The sequence below is a fragment of the Lactuca serriola genome, chromosome 5 (genome assembly GCF_051521515.1).
Source record: "Lactuca serriola cultivar US96UC23 chromosome 5, Lser_US96UC23_V15, whole genome shotgun sequence".
NCBI lineage: Eukaryota > Viridiplantae > Streptophyta > Magnoliopsida > Asterales > Asteraceae > Lactuca > Lactuca serriola.
This window is the reverse complement of record NC_136412.1, coordinates 145,152,385-145,171,059: the sequence shown is the minus strand read 5'-3', so window position 1 is coordinate 145,171,059 and position 18,675 is coordinate 145,152,385. Positions and strand designations below refer to the sequence as shown.

General features: G+C 38.0%; 2 protein-coding genes across 2 annotated transcripts; one reads left to right on the top strand and one right to left on the bottom strand.

The window, feature by feature from the left end:
* The first annotated feature begins 5,078 nt into the window (after positions 1-5,078).
* On the top strand, positions 5,079-5,930 carry LOC145049854 (uncharacterized). Its single transcript, XM_078998202.1, has 2 exons — positions 5,079-5,211; positions 5,281-5,930. Exons 1-2 carry the CDS (start codon positions 5,079-5,081, stop codon positions 5,928-5,930), a joined length of 783 nt encoding a protein of 260 aa, XP_078854328.1.
* Positions 5,931-13,906: 7,976 nt separating this feature from the next.
* LOC145053061 (uncharacterized) lies at positions 13,907-17,230 on the bottom strand. The gene is made up of 6 exons (XM_079001029.1): positions 16,056-17,230; positions 15,625-15,740; positions 15,210-15,534; positions 14,852-15,049; positions 14,600-14,703; positions 13,907-14,509 (listed from the first exon to the last, which is right to left on the bottom strand). The coding sequence occupies exons 1-6, from the start codon at positions 17,103-17,105 to the stop codon at positions 14,023-14,025; spliced, it is 2,280 nt and encodes a 759-aa protein (XP_078857155.1). The 5' UTR covers positions 17,106-17,230; the 3' UTR covers positions 13,907-14,022.
* Between the last annotated feature and the right edge of the window lie 1,445 nt (positions 17,231-18,675).

Below are 18,675 nucleotides of genomic sequence, written 5' to 3'. Positions count from 1 at the left end.
ATGTCTTTCGATTTATGGGAAAAACATATCAGAAATTTAATGGTATGGTTTATGGTATGTTTAATTTGATGTTAATTAAATACTTTACAATGTTTAAATCACACAATTGGATGTTATGGTTTCGTGTATGTTTAATTTGTTGTTAATTACATATTTTACAATGTTTAAATTTGTTGTTAATTGCATACACAAATGGAATGGTCAACATATAGATACCAAATATAACTTCCATTGGCATTTTGTTGCAAAACATGTCTTACATTGATTACATTGCTTACATCTTGAACAAAATACTACTTTCATACAACTTACCAAAAGATAACACTGCTTACTGCTCACAGCTTACATCTTCAACAAAAAACTACATACCCAAACTATTACATTCCTAAGCTACTTGTAAAATAGAACATACACAAAGAAAATCCAACTGCATAACAGGTAAATTTTGAGTCTTATGGTATGAGCCTTCACTTTGTTTATTGTCCTCAGTAATCCAGGTATGATGGCATTTGAACGTTCACACATTGGACCATCATACCACCCAATAAAGCGACACTTCGATCCCTTCAAAATTAAAAAAAAAAAAAAAAAAAAAAGATAACACAGGTTCTTAGCATGTAATGCGACAACAATGATGCAAATACAATATCTATTTGCTTACCTCAGTCGGGCATCCGCAGAAACGGCGACCTGGGTTTTTGTTGGTCCATGAAGTGCGAACAATAGCCATTTTACCACAAAAACACAACACCATTGTTAATTTATTCAGAGGGAAAATGTGAATAGTGATGTGTTAGGGCTTGTGAAGAAGACGGGAACGAGGGGATTAAAGCTTGAGGACAACAGTATCATCGATCTTATAGGAGGAGGATTTTATTAATTAAATATAGGGAGTAAAATAGGGAATGACGAAAATACCCTCCATTTGACAAGTCAAATGGATGGTAACGGGGGAAAAGTGACGGAAGTTAAGGTTTTGGACCAAAGTGGCAACAAAATGCAAACATATGGACCATCAATGCTAACCCAAACCTTTTTGGCCCAAAGTGGCAATTTCCACCTAACCATAGGGACCATTCTTGCAATTTTGTCTAATATTTATGAAATGTTTGAAATTAATTCATGTTCAATCATAAATAATAGAACCTATTATAGTTAATTTACACCTAATAATAATTTAGTGTAGCTATCATGATTAATTCATGCCCACTCATAGATAAGAGATCCTTTGGGAGTGCTTAATTCCTAAGTGATCATGATACGAACTGAGAACCAATAACAACTAGACGTCTCCAAAATGGAGTTCAAGACTCAATTCTCATGTTCATCATAATCATTGTTAGTGATTAGGGTTTAGGACTAAGTTCTTTAGGGTTTAGCCATTAGGATGTAGGTATTATATATATATATATATATATATATATATATATATATATATATATATATATATTCTTATGTAATTGTCTTTTAAGAATCAATAAATCCATTATCTAACATGGTAACAGAGATCTAGGTTAAAACCTTGTTGCTGACCATAACCCGTAGCCACCACCTTCCACCTCTGACTACTTCTCTAAAAGTTGTCGGAGGAGCCTTCATCATGTTCCATACTTTTCCTTTTCTTCTCTTTTTCGCCTAATGTAACACCTAGATTCCATGTGTCCATTTTAACCCTTGAGTTGTGTTTATTTTGCGAGTTTAGTCCCTGATGGTAATTCTATAATTTTGAAGATCTTTGGATTACACGAGGCGTGCACCCTCATATGCAAGGCGTACTTCGGAGCGCATTAGTATGCTGAGAGTACACAGTCAGAATGAAAAACCCTAAGTTTTGGGGTTTGCACCCAATTTAAGCTCTCTTTTGGCCTCAAGCACCTTTTTACCTTCATCCTCTCTCCTTATCTCGAAAACCCTAAATATATTTGTGCTTGTGAAGCTTATTGGGGCTTTTTGGTGCATTTTTCAGCTCTTGGAGTAGAAGGAAGAACACTGAGGTGGTGGTGTTGCACTTAAGGCTTTAGATCTAGCATTTGATCCCCTTTTCTACCTTATGGAGAAAAAAAGTTTCAAACTTGATGATTGAGTCTCTTGGATATGGTTTTGATCAAGTTGTTTCCTTTTTGATCCTAAAATTATCCTTTGTGAGTAGGAGGTACTCCAAGGCATTTGAGATGTCCTTTCGGAAGTTTTTAGGGGTGCTAATTCATAAAGTTGAGTTCTTGGTCACTAGTTTTCCCCCATGCAAGTGTTAGATGGTCTTAATAGGTTAAGACGCTAAGTTTTTTGGTTTTAAGGACTTAATAGCCATGTTAGGCCATAAAGTTGGAAACTTTATGGCTTAGGACATCTTATGTGACCTGGATTTGAAGTTTCAACGTGAGTGCTTAAGGGATTAAGCACTTGGTTAAAAAGTTGGCAAGCAGCCTCGTATGTAGGGCATACTGATGGGTATGCCGAGCATACGAGGTCAGCGGCCCATCCTTCGGTCAACTGCGAGGTACACCCCACGTACTAACTAAGTCAACCGGATTGACTTTGACCTAGTTTTGTCTAGGGTTTGACCTAGGGGTATTTTAGGTATTTTGAATGGTATTATTAGTTTTGGTGGTTTTTAATTGTAAGGATGATTGGTAATTTTTAGATCAACATGTCAGTTCAGCTTTCCATCTTCCTCTTAGGGGAGTTTTCTTACTATATCAATGGGTCGAAGTAAGTAAGCCTAGCCCATTATTTGTGATAAAGGTTATTTGCTATATTTGAGATATGTGTACGAAAGACCAGGCTTTTGCCCCTGGCAACTGTATGAAAGACCAAGATTTGGCCCCTGGAAACTATATGAAAGAAAAGGATCTACCATCTGGCAATTATATGAAAGAAAAGGATCTAGCCCGTGGCAACTGTTTGTAAGACTAGGATTTTCCCCTCGGCAGGAAATTTCTTGTAAGACTATGGTTTCGCTCATAGCATTATCTTATTTATAATTGCTATGTGGTTCTTTGGGGAAACCCACTAAGCTTTTGCTTACATATTGCATTTACGTTTTCAGGTACTTCTGGTACTAAGGGGAAGGGTTTGGCGTGATGGAACAGCATTATCCCCTCACCATTTTTCGCACTTATTGGTATTATTACTATGATAATTTGACATTGTTATTATGTAATGGGTTTTGGAACAATATAATGACTGTATTTCTTATTTAAAATTGAAAAAAAAAGTATTGGTTGTGGGCTGTTACAAGTTGGTATCATAGCCTTGATTTGAGGGATTCGGGTACACTTTCGGGTATGTCAGAACTCAAACTGAAGAGTGCAATGCGTGCAATCAGCCGAGCTCAAGTAATTGTTTCTCAAGTTACCTATACTTATGTACTTTGATTAGTATGCTTGATATGTGAGCTGCATCCTAGATTAGAGCTAAGGATACCTTCATGAATCATATGATTGAATTGTCTAATTTGTGTGATGCCCTATAGCTCAGTAGAACATGATGCCATGTATTACTTGGAATTGATATTGGCTCAGTAATTTTCTAAGTGTATTTTTTCAAAGTTTTATATGTTTAGGATTGTATAACCCAAGAACGAACGATTTAGCCTCATTTCCAATTCCTTGTATGCTTGTGGACTTAGGGTAGAATCTTCATTCAACAGTCTATGTGATCCTACTTTGTGTACAACTCGCATGCATCAGGAAACCAGCGGTGTTGATTGAGGTTCTCCGTACTACTAGTGGTGAGGGTTGAGAGAGAGAGAGAGAGAAAGAGAATGAGATGGTTCCTAGAAGAGTCTAGGATATATATATATATATATACATGTGTGTGTGCGTGTGTGTATGTGTATGTGTTGTGTAGCATAGGTCGTTCTTGATTATAGTGTGGTAACTTAGAGGAATCAAAATTTACCTTGAGGAATGTACAAGTAGGTGTGGAAGGTAGTATTGGGCTCGTACTACTAGAAGCACATGACCTGTACCTGAGACAAGTGTAGCTTTGGGGATCCTAAGGTTACTTACATGTTGTGTGTTTCCCTCGAGTGTTTGCTGATTGTTTATATCTTGTGTTTCATTTTAAGGATGGTGATCACTCGTATGGGATCAGAAGGTAATGGTTCTGGCTCTAGATCAGGTTCAGGTTTTGGCTCTAGAACATAACTGACTGATGAAAGGTTGTGTGAGCTTATTTCAGCTGAGGTTACTTGCGGTATTCTTTTTGCTACCCCCGTGACTTTAGGTACCATCAAGGAAGAGATTATGGAGCTCATGGAGGAATGACTCAGGTCTTTTCGAGCCAAGATTACTGCAGGGCAGGCTGGGGCGAACTCCCTCATTTCGGGAGTTCAAGGCGTGTGCAGCGCCTGAGTCTTTGGCATTAAGGACCCCATTACAAGTCATCATTGGATCGCTGATATGGAAAATGATCAACGAAAGAGCTTTTTCCCTAAGGGGTCAAAGGTGGGTTTTGTATCCTGCTTGCTGAGGGACAGAGTGCGGGACTGGTGGGAGGAGGTTACCTGAGCCGTGGGGACGGTAGGGGTGATAGAGATGGCATGGGAGGACTTTTTTCATAGGTTCTAGATGGAGTTTGCACGATATATAGAGGTGCAACAGCTGGCGAGGGAGTTCCAAGACCGTCACCATACTACAGAGACTATGACAGAGATCACCGCCAAGTTCAGGGAGAGAGCATTACTAGTCCCGCAGTACGCTATGGATGAGGATATGAGGAAAACGAGATATCATGTTATGTTGAGGGGTGACATTAGGGATTTCGTGAGCTTCTCTGGGTGTAAGACCTTGAATGACATGGGCGAAGCGTAAACCAAAGCAGGTTCAGACAGCTGTGGGTCAGGCCAAGAGGCCCAAGACCTCTGATACCCACACGAAAGGCCAGTGAGTTTGGGGACATTGTTCCAAGTACAGCAAGCCGTACAGTAGAGCTTTCCGAATAACAGGTCCAATATGTTTTAGTTGTGGCCATTCGGGCCACATGAGCAACGATTGTCCTAAGAGGGCTCTGATTTGCTTCATTACAATTAGATTGGCCATAAAAAGGCCGATTGTCTGAGATTTTTTGAGGGATAAATGGTGGCACCTGTGCCAGCCACCTTGAGGATTACCGATGGCTGCCAGGGCAAGGCGGAAGCTCCTATGGTGAAGAGAAGGGCTTTTCAGTTGACCACCGATAAGGCCTGTACAGCACTGGATGTAGTGACAAGTATGTGTTTTAACCCTATCTTTTATTATTTCCATTGTTTATATGTAAGTTTATTATAATCTTGTATAGGGACCTTTTTGGTCAATGGTTTTTTCTGCTCATGTTCTGTTTCATTTGGGGGCTACCCGATATTTGTATCCCTTGCGCTCAACACGAAGTTTCGAGACACTCCAGGGACTTTAGATTCCCTACTGGAGGTGGAGATTTTGAATGACTATACCGTGAGTGCTTCAAGGGTTTTCTGTGGGTGTGTCCTGAACATGTTTAGCGAGAGGTTCTCTGTTGATTTGGTGTCGATCCCCTTGCGAGGATTGAAGGTTATCATCAGGATAGATTGGTTGGGCCCCAATGGGGTCGTGATTGATTGCGAGTGGCAGCTGGTGAGAGTTCGAACCCTAAGTAGTGGAGAACTGGTTATTTCCGACGAGAGAGCTTCTCATGGGCTAGCTCTATGTTCAAATGTGAGGGCTAGGAGATATCTGCAGCAGGGTTTTTTTGGGTTCTTAGCTTATGTTTCTGACACGAGGGTCGAAGCCATGACGGAGTTGAGAAGGGTTCTCATTGTGAGGGATTTTCCTAATGTTTTCCCTGAGGATTTTCCGGGAGTGCCTCCTGAGAGGCAGGTTGAGTTTTGGATTGATTTGGTGAGTGGTGCGGCTCCGATAGCCAAAGCGTCATATTGCCTAGAACCACCAGAGATACAGGAGTTGTCTACATAGTTGCAGCAGCTGCTAGACAAGGGCTTTATTCATCCAAGTAGTTCTCCATGGGGAGCACCGATCTTATTTGTGAAGAAGAGGGACATTTTACACAGGATGTGCATTTATTATCGGGAGTTGAATATGCTAACGGTGAAGAATCGTTACCCACTCCCGAGGATTAATGATTTGTTTGATCAGCTCCAGGGTGCATCTTGGTTTTCCAATATTGATTTGTGATCACAGTACCACCAGATGAGGTTCAGAGATGAGGATGTGCAGAAGACGGCCTTCAGGACTCGTTATGGTCATTACGAGTTCGTGGTGATGCCCTTCGGGCTCACTAATGCACCCGCATTTTTCATGAATCTCATGAACCAGGTCTGTAGGCCAATGTTGGATCGGTCTGTGATTGTTTTCATAACTGATATTTTGGTCTACTCCAAGACTAAGGAGCAACACGAGTAGCATTTGTGAGAGGTGTTGGATACCCTGAGGAGGGAGAGGCTTTATGCCAAATTCTCCAAATGTGAGTTTTGGTTGCGTGAGGTGCAGTTTCTAGGGCACATCGTCAACCAGAAGAGGATCTTAGTTGAACTGGCCAAGATCGAGGTTGTGATGCATTGGGATGTCCTGAGGACCGCATCGGAGATTCGGAGTTTCTTAGATCTTGCGGGGTATTATCGAAGCTTTATCCAAGATTTCTCCAAGATTGTTGTTCCTTTCACCAGGTTGACAAAGAAAAGTGTGATCTTTCGTTAGGGGCCTAATCATCAGTTCGGTTTTGAGACTCTGAAATAAAAGTTGTGTGAGGCCCCGATTCTCGCACTACCTGAGGGTTGGATGATTTTGTGGTTTTCAGCAACGCCTCTATTTCAGGTTTGGGAGTTGTACTTATGTAGAAGGGTCACGTGATTTCTTACGCTTCGAGGAAGTTGAAGCCTCATGAGGAGAATTACCCCATGCATGATTTGGAATTGGGGGTTGTGGTGTTTACCCTTAAGATCTGGAGGCATTATCTATATGGGGTTCGGTGTACTATCTACACCGACCACAATAGTTTGAAGTATTTAATCGACCGGCCGAATTTGAATATGTGGCAACGGAGGTGGTTGGATATAGTGAAAGATTATGATTATGAGATCTTGTACCACCCTGGGAAGGCCAATGTGGTGGCCGATACTTTGAGCCGCAAGACAGCAAGATCATCTATTTGAGATATTTGTTTGAGGATGATTGTCACTTCGCATCTGATGGATTTAATCAAGACAGCTCAAGTGGAACGATTGAAAAAGGAAAATTGGAAGATCGAACGGATTAGAGGACAAATTCCTTTAGTTGTTAGAGATAGTTGGGGTTTGTTGACGTGGTATGGTAGGGTTTGGTTTCCGGCATCAGTGGGGTAAGACAAACGATTTTGGAGGAGGCTCATAAATCAAAGTTTTCTATCCATCTGAGGGCCATGAAGATCTAACGAGATTTAAGAATGAGTTACCGGTGGCCCTGCATGAAGAGGGGGTAGCTTGGTTTGTTGAGTGGTGCCTGAATTATAGGAATTTCAAGGCCGAGCACCCGAGACCCCACGACAAGGTGCAGTCGTTACCCATTCCATTGTGGAAGTGGGAGGAGACCACCATGGACTTCATCACAAAAGTGCCTAGGACGGCGTGTGGTGTTGATTCTATCCGGTTCATCGTAGACAGATTAACCAAGAGTTCACATTTCATTCCGATTGCAAAGAGCATATCCACAGAGAAGCTAGCTGATGCTTATGTCTGGGAGGTGGTGGTTCGGCACGGGGTGCCAGTTTCAGTGGTCTTGGATTGGGATGCCCATTTCACCTCAAGATTTTGGAGGAAGATTCATGAAGATTTGGGTACTCAGTTGCATTTTAGTACAGCATACCACCCTCAGACCGATGGCCAGAGCAAGCGGGCGATCTAGATGCTCGAGGATATGCTTCAGTCTTGTGTGTTGGATTTTGGAGGGGGTTGGGATACTTACCTACCATTGGTCGAGTTCTCCTACTACAACAGTTATCATGCTAGTATTGACGGACCATAATTTGAGATGTTATATGGGAGGAGGTGTAGGACCCCGGTTTATTCGGGCGAGGTTGGTCATCGGGACATAGGAAGCATTGAGGTGGTGCTTGTGACCACAAAGTTGATTCAGCAGGTGCGCAATAGGTTATAGGTCGCGCAGAGTCGACAGAAGTGTTATGATGACAGATGTCATTGAGTTTTGTGACAACCCGAAATTTCTATTCTGTACAACCATTCAATTCAATAGAAGTTAGAACCGTTCCTGCTAACTTTCAAGTTTTTTGGATTAGGTTTGAGGGTTTTAAGTTTAGTACTTCGTGAAATATCAGGAGAGAGGATGCCCTAGGGTTTATTGTGCAACAATATTATTCCAAAACTCCAAGACTTTGGAGTTTATGGCCTAAACAAAGGTTTTTACGGCCGTAAACCCTAATGTGGGGGTATATATATGACACTTAGTCATTATTTGCCATTTTTCACAAAACCAAGATCCAAATCTCAAAACTCTCTCAAGTATCATCCAACAATTCTTCAAGATCTTCAACTTGTAAGTGTTTCTAGCCCTATTAAGTTGATATATTACTTAATTTAGTGATCTAACACACTTCCATCCGTGAAATCATTCCAAAAGGTTAAATCTTCAAGTTTCACCAAGAACACCAAGAACATACACTAGTGTTCTTGGACTTTTAGCACCTTTTCAAGCCTCTATCTTGTAAGTACTTCTATCCTAGAGTATCTTAAGGCTTGTTACACTTCCATATATCAAGAAATCACCCAAGAAACACCAAGATCAAGGTGTTTACGGTCCAAGATTTTCTTGGACCGTAAACCCTAAAAAGTGGTGCCAAAGTGTGCCCTAGTCCCTCCTAAGCCTTGGAAACTTGCATAGATTCCTTCCTTGATGAGTTAAGGTCTTGAAACCATCAAAAGACCATAAACCATATGGGTTTACGGTAATAAACCCAAAGGAAAATGGTCAAAGGACCGTAAACTCCATTTAGGAGTGAAATGGTGCCCTAATCTCTTCCATAGACTTATACTTCAAGTGGAAATACTTCTAAGGACTTGTAAAGCTTCAAAAACAACAAATGGTTAATGAAACATGAGATTACGACCGTAAACTCATTGAGTGATGGTCATAAAACCATAAACTCCAATAAGGAGTTTTCCTTGAACCCTAAACTCAATAGCAATGTCCTACAACACTTAGATGTAATCCTTATGACTTATAGCACTTATAAAAGGTGTTTTACATATCCTAGGATGTCTTAAATTTGTTAATTAGTTGTTTAAAAGACTAATTGGATACATATATGTACTATCATATGTAAACTAGGATCATTGAGTGTGTACAAGTCTTCACTTGACACCTAACAATCGTATTTCATCAGTTCATCCAAACCACTCACTACAGGTGAGTTCATACCCCCTTAATTAACGTTTGAAATGCTTTTAAATGTTTTAAATGCTTTATGGGGGAATACAAGTTGAACCATGCTAGTTATTAGATCAATCACATGTGATTAATAACCAACATACAAATGGATTTTTCATGCTTTTAACTGTTTTACCAAGAAAATGACTTCAAACTGTTATCAAACTATTTTACATGTCAAACTCTTTATCAAATTCAATTTTATACTAAACCTTTCTTTTACAGTTTTCAAACTTATATATTGTTAAAACCATGTCTACTACATATATAGTTATATGAATAAGGTTTGAAGGACTTAGGAGAGATAACCCACTTTACTTCCTGTCCTTGTTTGGTTGTGGTCTTAAAGTACCCAGTTGTTTGTCCGAGTGTCGTTGAACCCTTACTTATATATTATGTATATATGTATAGATATAAAGACTTTTATCTCGGTTCAATACATTCAATCATTCAACAAGTTTACTAATAAAGCTATAATAGGTATAGTTTAGAGATATACTACTTACTACTTCTAGTTCAATGAAGCATAAAAGAGTCAGTTCATTCATGAGTCATTACTTATTACTATGAGAACATTTACAACTATACTATGATGAGAACATATACAACTATACTATGATGAGAACATATACAACTATACTATGATGAGAACATATACAATGATACTATGAAGAGTAACAATACATTACATATACAAGTATACGATAACATAAATGTGATCCATTGTATCGGAGCATGCCTTTATTGTCATGGCCCGAGTTGTAGCTAGAATCTCCTGTAGAGAGAGCGTGAGTTTGCGTATAGATCTATACTGGATTGACTATCCTACACCTTGCTGCTACCTAGAGCCGAACTTGCAGGTCAGCGGGTGTCAAACGTCATACCTTTTAACGACTTACATTGTCGTGTTTTCCGTCGATAGTATGGTACAATTAATCACATAATACCTTGATATAAATCTGGTTTAAGGTAGTTAGTACAGCAGCAGTTCCTATAATACAACACTACAGTACTACATTAATTTACCCTTTACATTTATTTGGTGATTATTTCACTTAAACATTAATGTACAAACTATATTTGATAATGATAGTTACACTTGGGAAATTACGCACTTTTACAAGAAACAAACAGACAAAACAGTTGTGCCTTGGTAGAAGGCTACTTTTAGTAGAAAATGTAGGATTTTCTAGGAGTTACAAACTTTTACAAACACTTACAAACATTCATATACTTTTACTACAAACGTTTACAAACTCGTACTTCAAGCAACGTTTCAAACAATTTGATACAAACATAGACACTAATTACTTATGAACTCACTAGCTTTAATGTTGATAAACTCTTTCAAAATAACTTGTATTCTCAGGTCATCAGTAGACAGGTACCGATGCCAGCTTTTGAGAAGATGGAGCACATACAAGACTCATCTTATATTTTGATTCATTGTTTTGGTGTCTTATATACTACAGTACACTTGTATTAAAATTATATACTTAATGCAATGGATGATGTTGTTTACTTGTTTACTATTATACTGTGTTGTGATACTTTACATGATGTCCTCCGCCCCAGAACGTTTCCGTCGTTCTCGGTTTTGGGGTGTGACGAGTTTCAGGTGGGAGATTTGGTGTTGCTGGAGGTGTCACCTTGATAAGATCTCATCTGGTTTCAGAAGCAGGGCAAGTTAGGCCCCAGGTTTATTATTCCTTTCAGGATTACTGCCTGTGTGGGCAGGGTTGCATACTAGATGGATCTTCCTGATGAGCTCAGTTAGATCCATAACACTTTCCATGTATCTCAGCTACGGAAGTGTGTAGCCGATGATTCGGTAATGATATCGTTGGATGATATTTAGGTCGACGAGCACCTGAACTATTTGAAGAAACCGATGGCAATTTTAGATCGAAAGATGAAGCTCTACGCAACAAGGAAGTACCATTGGTCAAGGTACAGTGGAAGCATCGGAAGTGTTCCGAATGGACGTGGGAGCCAGAGGCGGAAATGCGAGAGCACTAACCAGATTTATTTGCAGTAGCACACTTCGAGGACAAAATCTAGTTCAAGTGGAAGAAAGTTGCAACACCTAGATTTCATGTATCCATTTTAACCCTTGATTTGTGTTTATTTTGCAAGTTTAGTCCTTGATGGCAATTTTGTAATTTTATAGAACTTTAGAGTACACGGGGCGTACACCCTTGTATACAAGGCGTACTCTCGAGTGCATTAGTACATTGAGTGTACGTAGGTACGCATGGCATATGCAGTCAGAATGCAAAACCCTAAGTTTTACGGTTTGGATCCTATTTAATCTTTGTTATGGCCTCAAGCACCTTTATACCTTAGCCTCTCTTCTTATCTTGAAAACCCTAAGTGTGTTTGTGCTTGTGAACCTTGTTGGGGCCATTTTTGTGAATTTTTTGGAGCTCTTGGAGTAGAAGAAATAACATTGAAGTGGTGGTGTTGCACTCAATGCTTTGGATCCAACATATAGTCCCCTTGTCTACCTTGTGGAGGTAAAAAGTTTCAAACTTGATGATTGAATCTCTTGGATCTAGTTTTGATCAAGTTGTTTCCTTTTTGGTCCTAAACTTAGCCTTTGTGAGTAGAAGGTACTCCAAGGTGTTTGAGATGTCCTTTTAGAAGTTTTAGGGGTGCTAAGTCATAAAGGTGAGTTCTTGGTCACTAGTTCCCCCTCCCCCCCCCCCCCCATGCAAGTGTTAGATGGTCTTAATGGGTTAAGAGGTTAGGGTTTTTGGTTTTAATGACTTAATAGCCATGTTAGGCCATAAAGTTGGAAACTTCATGGCTTAGGACATCTTATGTTACTTGGATCTGAATTTTGGATGTGAGTACTTAAGGGATTAAGCATTTGGCTAAGAAGTTGGCAAGTAGCCTCGTACGTAGGGCGTACCGAAGGGTACGCTGAGCATAAGAGGTCAGTGCCCCGTCCTTCAGTCAATTGCAAGGTATGCCCCACATACACAAGGAGCACTCCCCACGTATTGACTTAGTCAACCTGATTGACTCGGTTGACTTTGACCTAGTTTTTTCTAAGGTTTGACCTAGGGGTATTTTTGGTATTTTGAAAGGTAGTATGAGTTTTAGTGGTTATTAATTGCAAAGGTGAGCAGCCTGTTAGTTCAGCTTTCTATCTGCCTATGAGGTGAGTTTTCTCAATATATCAATGGGTCGAAGGCACCAAGGTCAGGCCATTATTTGTGATATAGGTTGTTAGCTATATTTGATATATGTGTAGGAAAGACCAGGATTTACCCCCTGGAAATTGTATGAAAGACTAGGATTTGACCCCTAGCAACTATATGAAAGACCAGGATCTGGCCACTTGCAATTGTATGAAAGATCGGGATCTGACCCTGGCAACTGTCTGTAAAACCGGGATTTGGCCCTCGACAGGAAATTGCTTGTAAGATTATGGTTTGGCCCATAGCACTATCTTATTTATGATTGGTATGTGGTTTTTTGGGGAAACTCACTAAGCTTTTGCTTACAGATTGTATTTATGTTTTCAGGTACTTCCGGTTCTAAAGGGAAGGGCCCGACGTGATGGCACAACATTCTCTCCTCACCATTTTCCGCAATTATTGATATTATTACTCTTATGATTTAACATTGTTATTATGTAATTGGTTTTGGAACAATATAATGACTGTATTTCTTATTTAAAAATGAGAAAAAAAAAATCATTGTTTTTGGTTGTTACCCCTAAATAATAAAACAGCCACTGGCACCAAACTAGAGCTCTTTCATCGGTTTCTTCCACTGCCTCGTCTACTTCTACCTCATCCTCAGATGACCCTGCCTCTGAGCCTTCTGCCTCCTCCTCGGTTGGCCACTTCTTCAGATCTCTTTTCCGATTCATCCCCTCCTGATGTTACTATGTTACTGTTGCCTCCGGCCGATGACACCTTATCCGCTGGACAGCCTCTGATGTATTCGTTTCTTTCTCTATCAACATTGCAGTTGTCGATCTCGCCAGAGTTGGCTCCGTTTGCCGCAGCTCGAGCCCTCTTTCTTTCTTGTTGCCTTTCTCTAGACTCCTCTGCCGCTAGTTGCATGATCATCGTTGCTACTGCTAGTCTTCTCTTTATCTACAACGGAATCACCTATCGTTGCCGCTTCGTCATTCTTCTTTTCCGACGAGCAGTCGATGTTACCCACCATTATTAGAGCTCTACCATCGCCAAAAATACTATCTTCATCTTGTTTTTATGCTTTCTTCTTTTGTTTATTTTTCCGGTTTAATTGTCTCCACCCGATCAAACTATGGGGGGTGTTAGTGATTAGGGTTTAGGACCAAGCCCTTTAGGGTTTAGTCATTATGCTTTAAGTATTCTCTATACATTTTTATGTAATTGTCTTTTGAGAATGAATCAATCCATTATCTAACAATCATATAGGACCCTAAGGTCATACTTATAATGTTGTGACAGAACCCTACTTACCAAAATTAAAAACATTAAAAAAAATTAACTAATAAGGAAATACTAATCTTAAATAATAATAATAATAATAATAATAATAATAATAATAAGAGATAACTCATAATTTGAAATAATGATAAAAGAATAAATCATGGAGACATCTCAGATCACAGCATAAAGTGAATCTATATGGGTCTAAACTCAATGCCTTGCACAATAAGCCCTTTAAGTGACCTAGTAGCATCAGAAATGGTCATTAATCTAAGATTCTTGGATATACTTTCAGTTGTAGTACCAGTTTGAAATTCCCATACGTTTACTTCCATCCAACCGCCATTCCTTTGTTGTGGAATCCGTTTCTTCTTGGGTCTATTCACAAGGTCATGGTTATCTTGATAAACCTTTCGTCTAATAATTGGGGTTTGAGGACTATGTAAATAGATATACCATGATAGATCCTCCTCACTATGATTTTGTCTTTCAAAAGGTTGAAAGAAAACACCATCACTCACTTTCACACCATCAATCACTTTTAAAGGTGACTCAAATCCATAATAGTTTTCTTGTAATTTGTAGAAAAGGTAACTTGCATATGTTGTTTCAGGCGAAAGGATATTAGAGCTACATTTTATCCGAAAGCTGCCATGAGGATCAAAAGCAACTTCTTCAAATCTGCAAAAATAAATTGTTGCCTTTAATAGAAATTTTCTTAAAATAGGGAAACCCAATGATACCCTTGTTAACAAGAGATAAAGAAAGAACCTTGATTCAGGTAAAGAACGCCATTTCCATTCTGATTTTCGCAAAGCCATTATTCTTGCTGATAGCATATGACATTTCTTCCCATATTTTGCAAGAGAAAACCACTGTAAATCAATAAATGTGTAAGTAACTGTTCGAGAATTCTAGAGTTTTTTCCTTTGAAATGATGTTCATAGGCTTCACAACATATGAGAATTAAATGATTAAGAATGTCTCAAAACTCATAAGAAAAATCATTTAAATCAAATATACCTCTTCCCCATTATTGATTAGGAATCCTTTGCAAAGAATAGAGTAGAGTTCCTTCTTTGTGGTCCATTGCAGACTATCTTTTGACCACTTGATCATCTCTTCCCAATCATTTGGCAATTTTTGTTCCCAATATGTTTCTGAATGTGATATGGTTTGCAAATCCACCTCCTTATCCTCTAACACTTCATGCTTTTCAACCTAGGAAACTGACATTAGACTTTGAACAATTACATAAAAAGGACTCATATTCTCTTTCTTTGAAATGTATTTGCTACTGATTTATCTTCTAACAATGTTTGAAGAACTAAAAACATAAACAAAATGATCCAAATCAATAAATTGGCATTTTTCGGCTTACTCTCTCCATGGGTTGAAACTCGATGCCTTCTACTATCAATGGATTTTGGCATTCAAATGTAATTTCAAGATCAACATTTCTCTTATCGCTAGTAAAGTGATACAATTCAGCCATCAACAATCCATCTTCTCTCTTATCTGCAAAGTATGAAGTCGAAGATTTTGTCTCCCCAGCCAATATGTAACCAAGGCCTAAATAATCGCTACTTCTGTACTCCAAATTGAACACAAGATGAATTGTGTACATGATATGTGGTGACAAAAACTGTGTTCTCACATGTGTTTTGAATTTCCAACATAATGGTATATTGTCGTTCACTATAAGTCTGTATCAAAAAGCATCAAAGAATACATTATTATATATATTCATGAAATAGTCTAAACAACCTAGAAACATCAACGAGGATATAAGTAACCTTGATTTCTTCGGCGGAAAAGTATTTTTCTGTCGAGGGATACAGTACAAAGGAATTAAACATTCTGCTGCGGATATCATTTCACAATGTTCTCCATTCTTATTTAATGAAAACCACTGAACATTAAAAAGCTCAAGTTAGTATACAAGTGCAATATTTATAAGAGTAGAGATTTGTAGCGCCAAGTTTTTCTCAGTTTTCAAGTTATATTGCATATATTGTGTTAGCATTTTAAGGTAAAGTGAAATCTCGAACATGAGTGTTATTACTTATTAAATAGATCTACATTGCAATGTATACTTCGCAATTATTTAGTTATAAACTTATAATCATCTGCTTAGATTAACTTTTCATAATCACAAGTTACCATTTATAATATAAATAAATTAAATCTAAAGCGATATTCTATAGTTATAGATATATGTAATTACCGTTTTGCCCTCGTTAACCATGATACCTTTGTAGAGAAGCATCATTAGTTCTTCTTTGGATCTGTAGACCAGAGGAGGAACTGCAGCCTTACTCATCTCTTCATAGTCAATTGGTAGCTCCACCTCTTCAGAGATCTCTTGAAACTCAAGCGCTATTTCAAGTTTTTCAACAACACGAGACATCTTTGGTCTTTCTTCACGAGAGATACGCAAACATTGATAAGCAATGTCTGAAAATGGTTTCAATGACCTCGGATCCATATGTTGTTTCACCTCTTCAAAGATAATCTCATCTAATTTCGTCTCTTCATATCTTTTTTTCCACATTGGCACTAAGCTATGAAAATGACCATTTTTATGTTCAATGCACAGTCTCCCACACAATACTTCAAATAAGACCAAACCAAAAGAGTATACATCCGACTCTTTGGTGAGGGAGTATGTCTCCATATACAACGGATCTATATACCCAAAGGTACCCACAACATTGGTGGGAAGAAAACTGTGCGACTGATTAGCGGGTCCTATTTTCGATAGTCCCATGTCAGAAACTTTAGCATTCCAATTTTCATCAAGTAGAATGTTGGAACTTTTAATATCACGGTGTATAACTCTTTGTTCTGATCCATTGGGATCATGAAGGTAGCACAACCCCTTCGCGGCTGCAATGCATATCTTGAGACGTTGCATCCATGTGAGATCAGTGTTACTTAAATGATGATCGAGGCTTCCATGAGATGCATACTCATACACAATGATCTTTTCATCATCTTCATTGCAAAATCCCATGAGAGAAATGACATTTTCATGTGTGCAACGGGAAAGCATTAGAATTTCTTTCAAGAACTCAGGATGTCCTTGCCCATAGCTACTATCTAGACGCTTAAAAGCAACCATGCTTTGCCCCTTAGAATGAGAAATTACTCCTTTGTACACCTTCCCAAATCCGCCTCTTCCGATGATTTTGTTGTTATCAAATTTGTTTGTGGCTGACTTTATATCTTCTAGTTGGATTTTAAGATGTTGAATCTCTTTCAGGAAGGCTTCCATTGTTTGTTGAGAAAATAGTTATTTGATAATTCAGATAAAGTGTTGAAAGAAATTACAAGCGTAGCATTTGGAAGGAGATAGTCATATAGCTACTGAATTTGGGACGAGATACCTTTTGTGTGGATGAGGTAAGATATCTGATCTCACAGATTGCATATATATATCTTTTATTATTAATCGGTTAACGTGCACCAATAATCTACCAACCATTGTTGAATAATTAAGTACTGTTTTGTTAACGGCGTCAACAACTTTGACTTTGCTTATATTAGTATAGGGGATTAATTTGTTTTGTAATTTATTAAATATCCATCGTATGAATAAAATATATAAACAATTAGTTAAGAGAGGAATATACTTAATGAAGTAAATACGTTAAATGGCTAGAAAATGGTTTAAAATGTATTCAAATGCTTACAGTTTTCAAAATTATTTTGATTCTATACATATATTAGTAATTTAACTTTATAGTTTATATAATCGAATCTAATACACTATTTATCTATAAATTTATTAAAAAAAAGTTTAACATAAGTTGATCAGTCAACTCAATGGGAAGTAATCGGTTTTGCTAAAATAACCGATAATGACTTCAAAAGGTAATCAACTATTATGTTTGTACATATTTAGTCACTATTTTTTTTTTGTATACGGTCTACTATTCAACTAGTTCAAAATGTTCAAAATATACCAATATGATTGGGTATAGTGGGTTTGCCAGTCATATTGATATTTTTTGAACAATTAGAATAAATTCAATGGCAAATCATGTTAAAAAAGTTTAGTAACTAAATATATATAATTGTAAAAAATTGGATACCCTTACAAATTATTAATCATTATTGCTAGGAAAATTTTCATAAATGTTTTGTTAAATGTCCAACCTAAATCATATTTACTGTTTTTAAGTTTTCAAAATATCAAATTTATCCAAAAAATATATTTAATAATTATTTTTTATATTTTAAACTCATTAAAATCGAAATGAAAACTAAATGGACCATATTGCCTCTATCTTCTAAAAAAAAGAGACGTGGAATTCTGGTTCTAACCTCGTCGTCTTTCTTCTTGCAATCGTCTATAAGCAAGTAATTCTCATGTTAACATCTCATATTTTAGGGCTTTTTATCACTACTAGAAATATGACCTTTAGCCACGGAATCAACAACGGATTTTGTCTTTAGCTAATCAATGACGGCTTAGCGAGGAAACAGCAAGGGAACGCACAAATATTTCAACAAAAATAATTATAGAATTTTTAGAGACCAACAATGGATTTGTAAGAATTTACTACAAAAAATATCCCCCCACTAATTTGTCGCAAATTAAAAGCTCTTAGCGATGGAAGAACGAGGGAATACAAAAAATTGCATGTCTTTTTTTCTTGGCCCTCGCCATTCGCTCGCAGAAATCGACGTCTCCATTTTTTTCCCCCGCTTTTCCTTCATTTTTCCTTCCCTCGTTTTATTTTCATCCCCCGCTTTCTTTTCCATTCCCCTATTTTATTTTCATTCTTTCTGATTTCTTGCCAAAGCCCTAAATGATTTCCTCCCAAAATCCTAATCTAACC

What these genes read in the sequence shown, in the direction of transcription:
- LOC145049854 (XM_078998202.1), top strand. Translation starts at nt 5,079, where the DNA reads ATGGTGGCACCTGTGCCAGCCACCTTGAGGATTACCGATGGCTGCCAG. An exon ending in AGCACTGGATGTAGTGACAA is followed by an intron (nt 5,212 to 5,280) that starts GTATGTGTTTTA and finishes AATCTTGTATAG; the next exon opens with GGACCTTTTTGGTCAATGGT.
- LOC145053061 (XM_079001029.1), bottom strand. Translation starts at nt 17,105, where the DNA reads ATGGAAGCCTTCCTGAAAGAGATTCAACATCTTAAAATCCAACTAGAA. An exon ending in TTTCCGCCGAAGAAATCAAG is followed by an intron (nt 15,535 to 15,624) that starts GTTACTTATATC and finishes TTTTTGATACAG; the next exon opens with ACTTATAGTGAACGACAATA. An exon ending in CGTTCTTTACCTGAATCAAG is followed by an intron (nt 14,510 to 14,599) that starts GTTCTTTCTTTA and finishes TTATTTTTGCAG; the next exon opens with ATTTGAAGAAGTTGCTTTTG.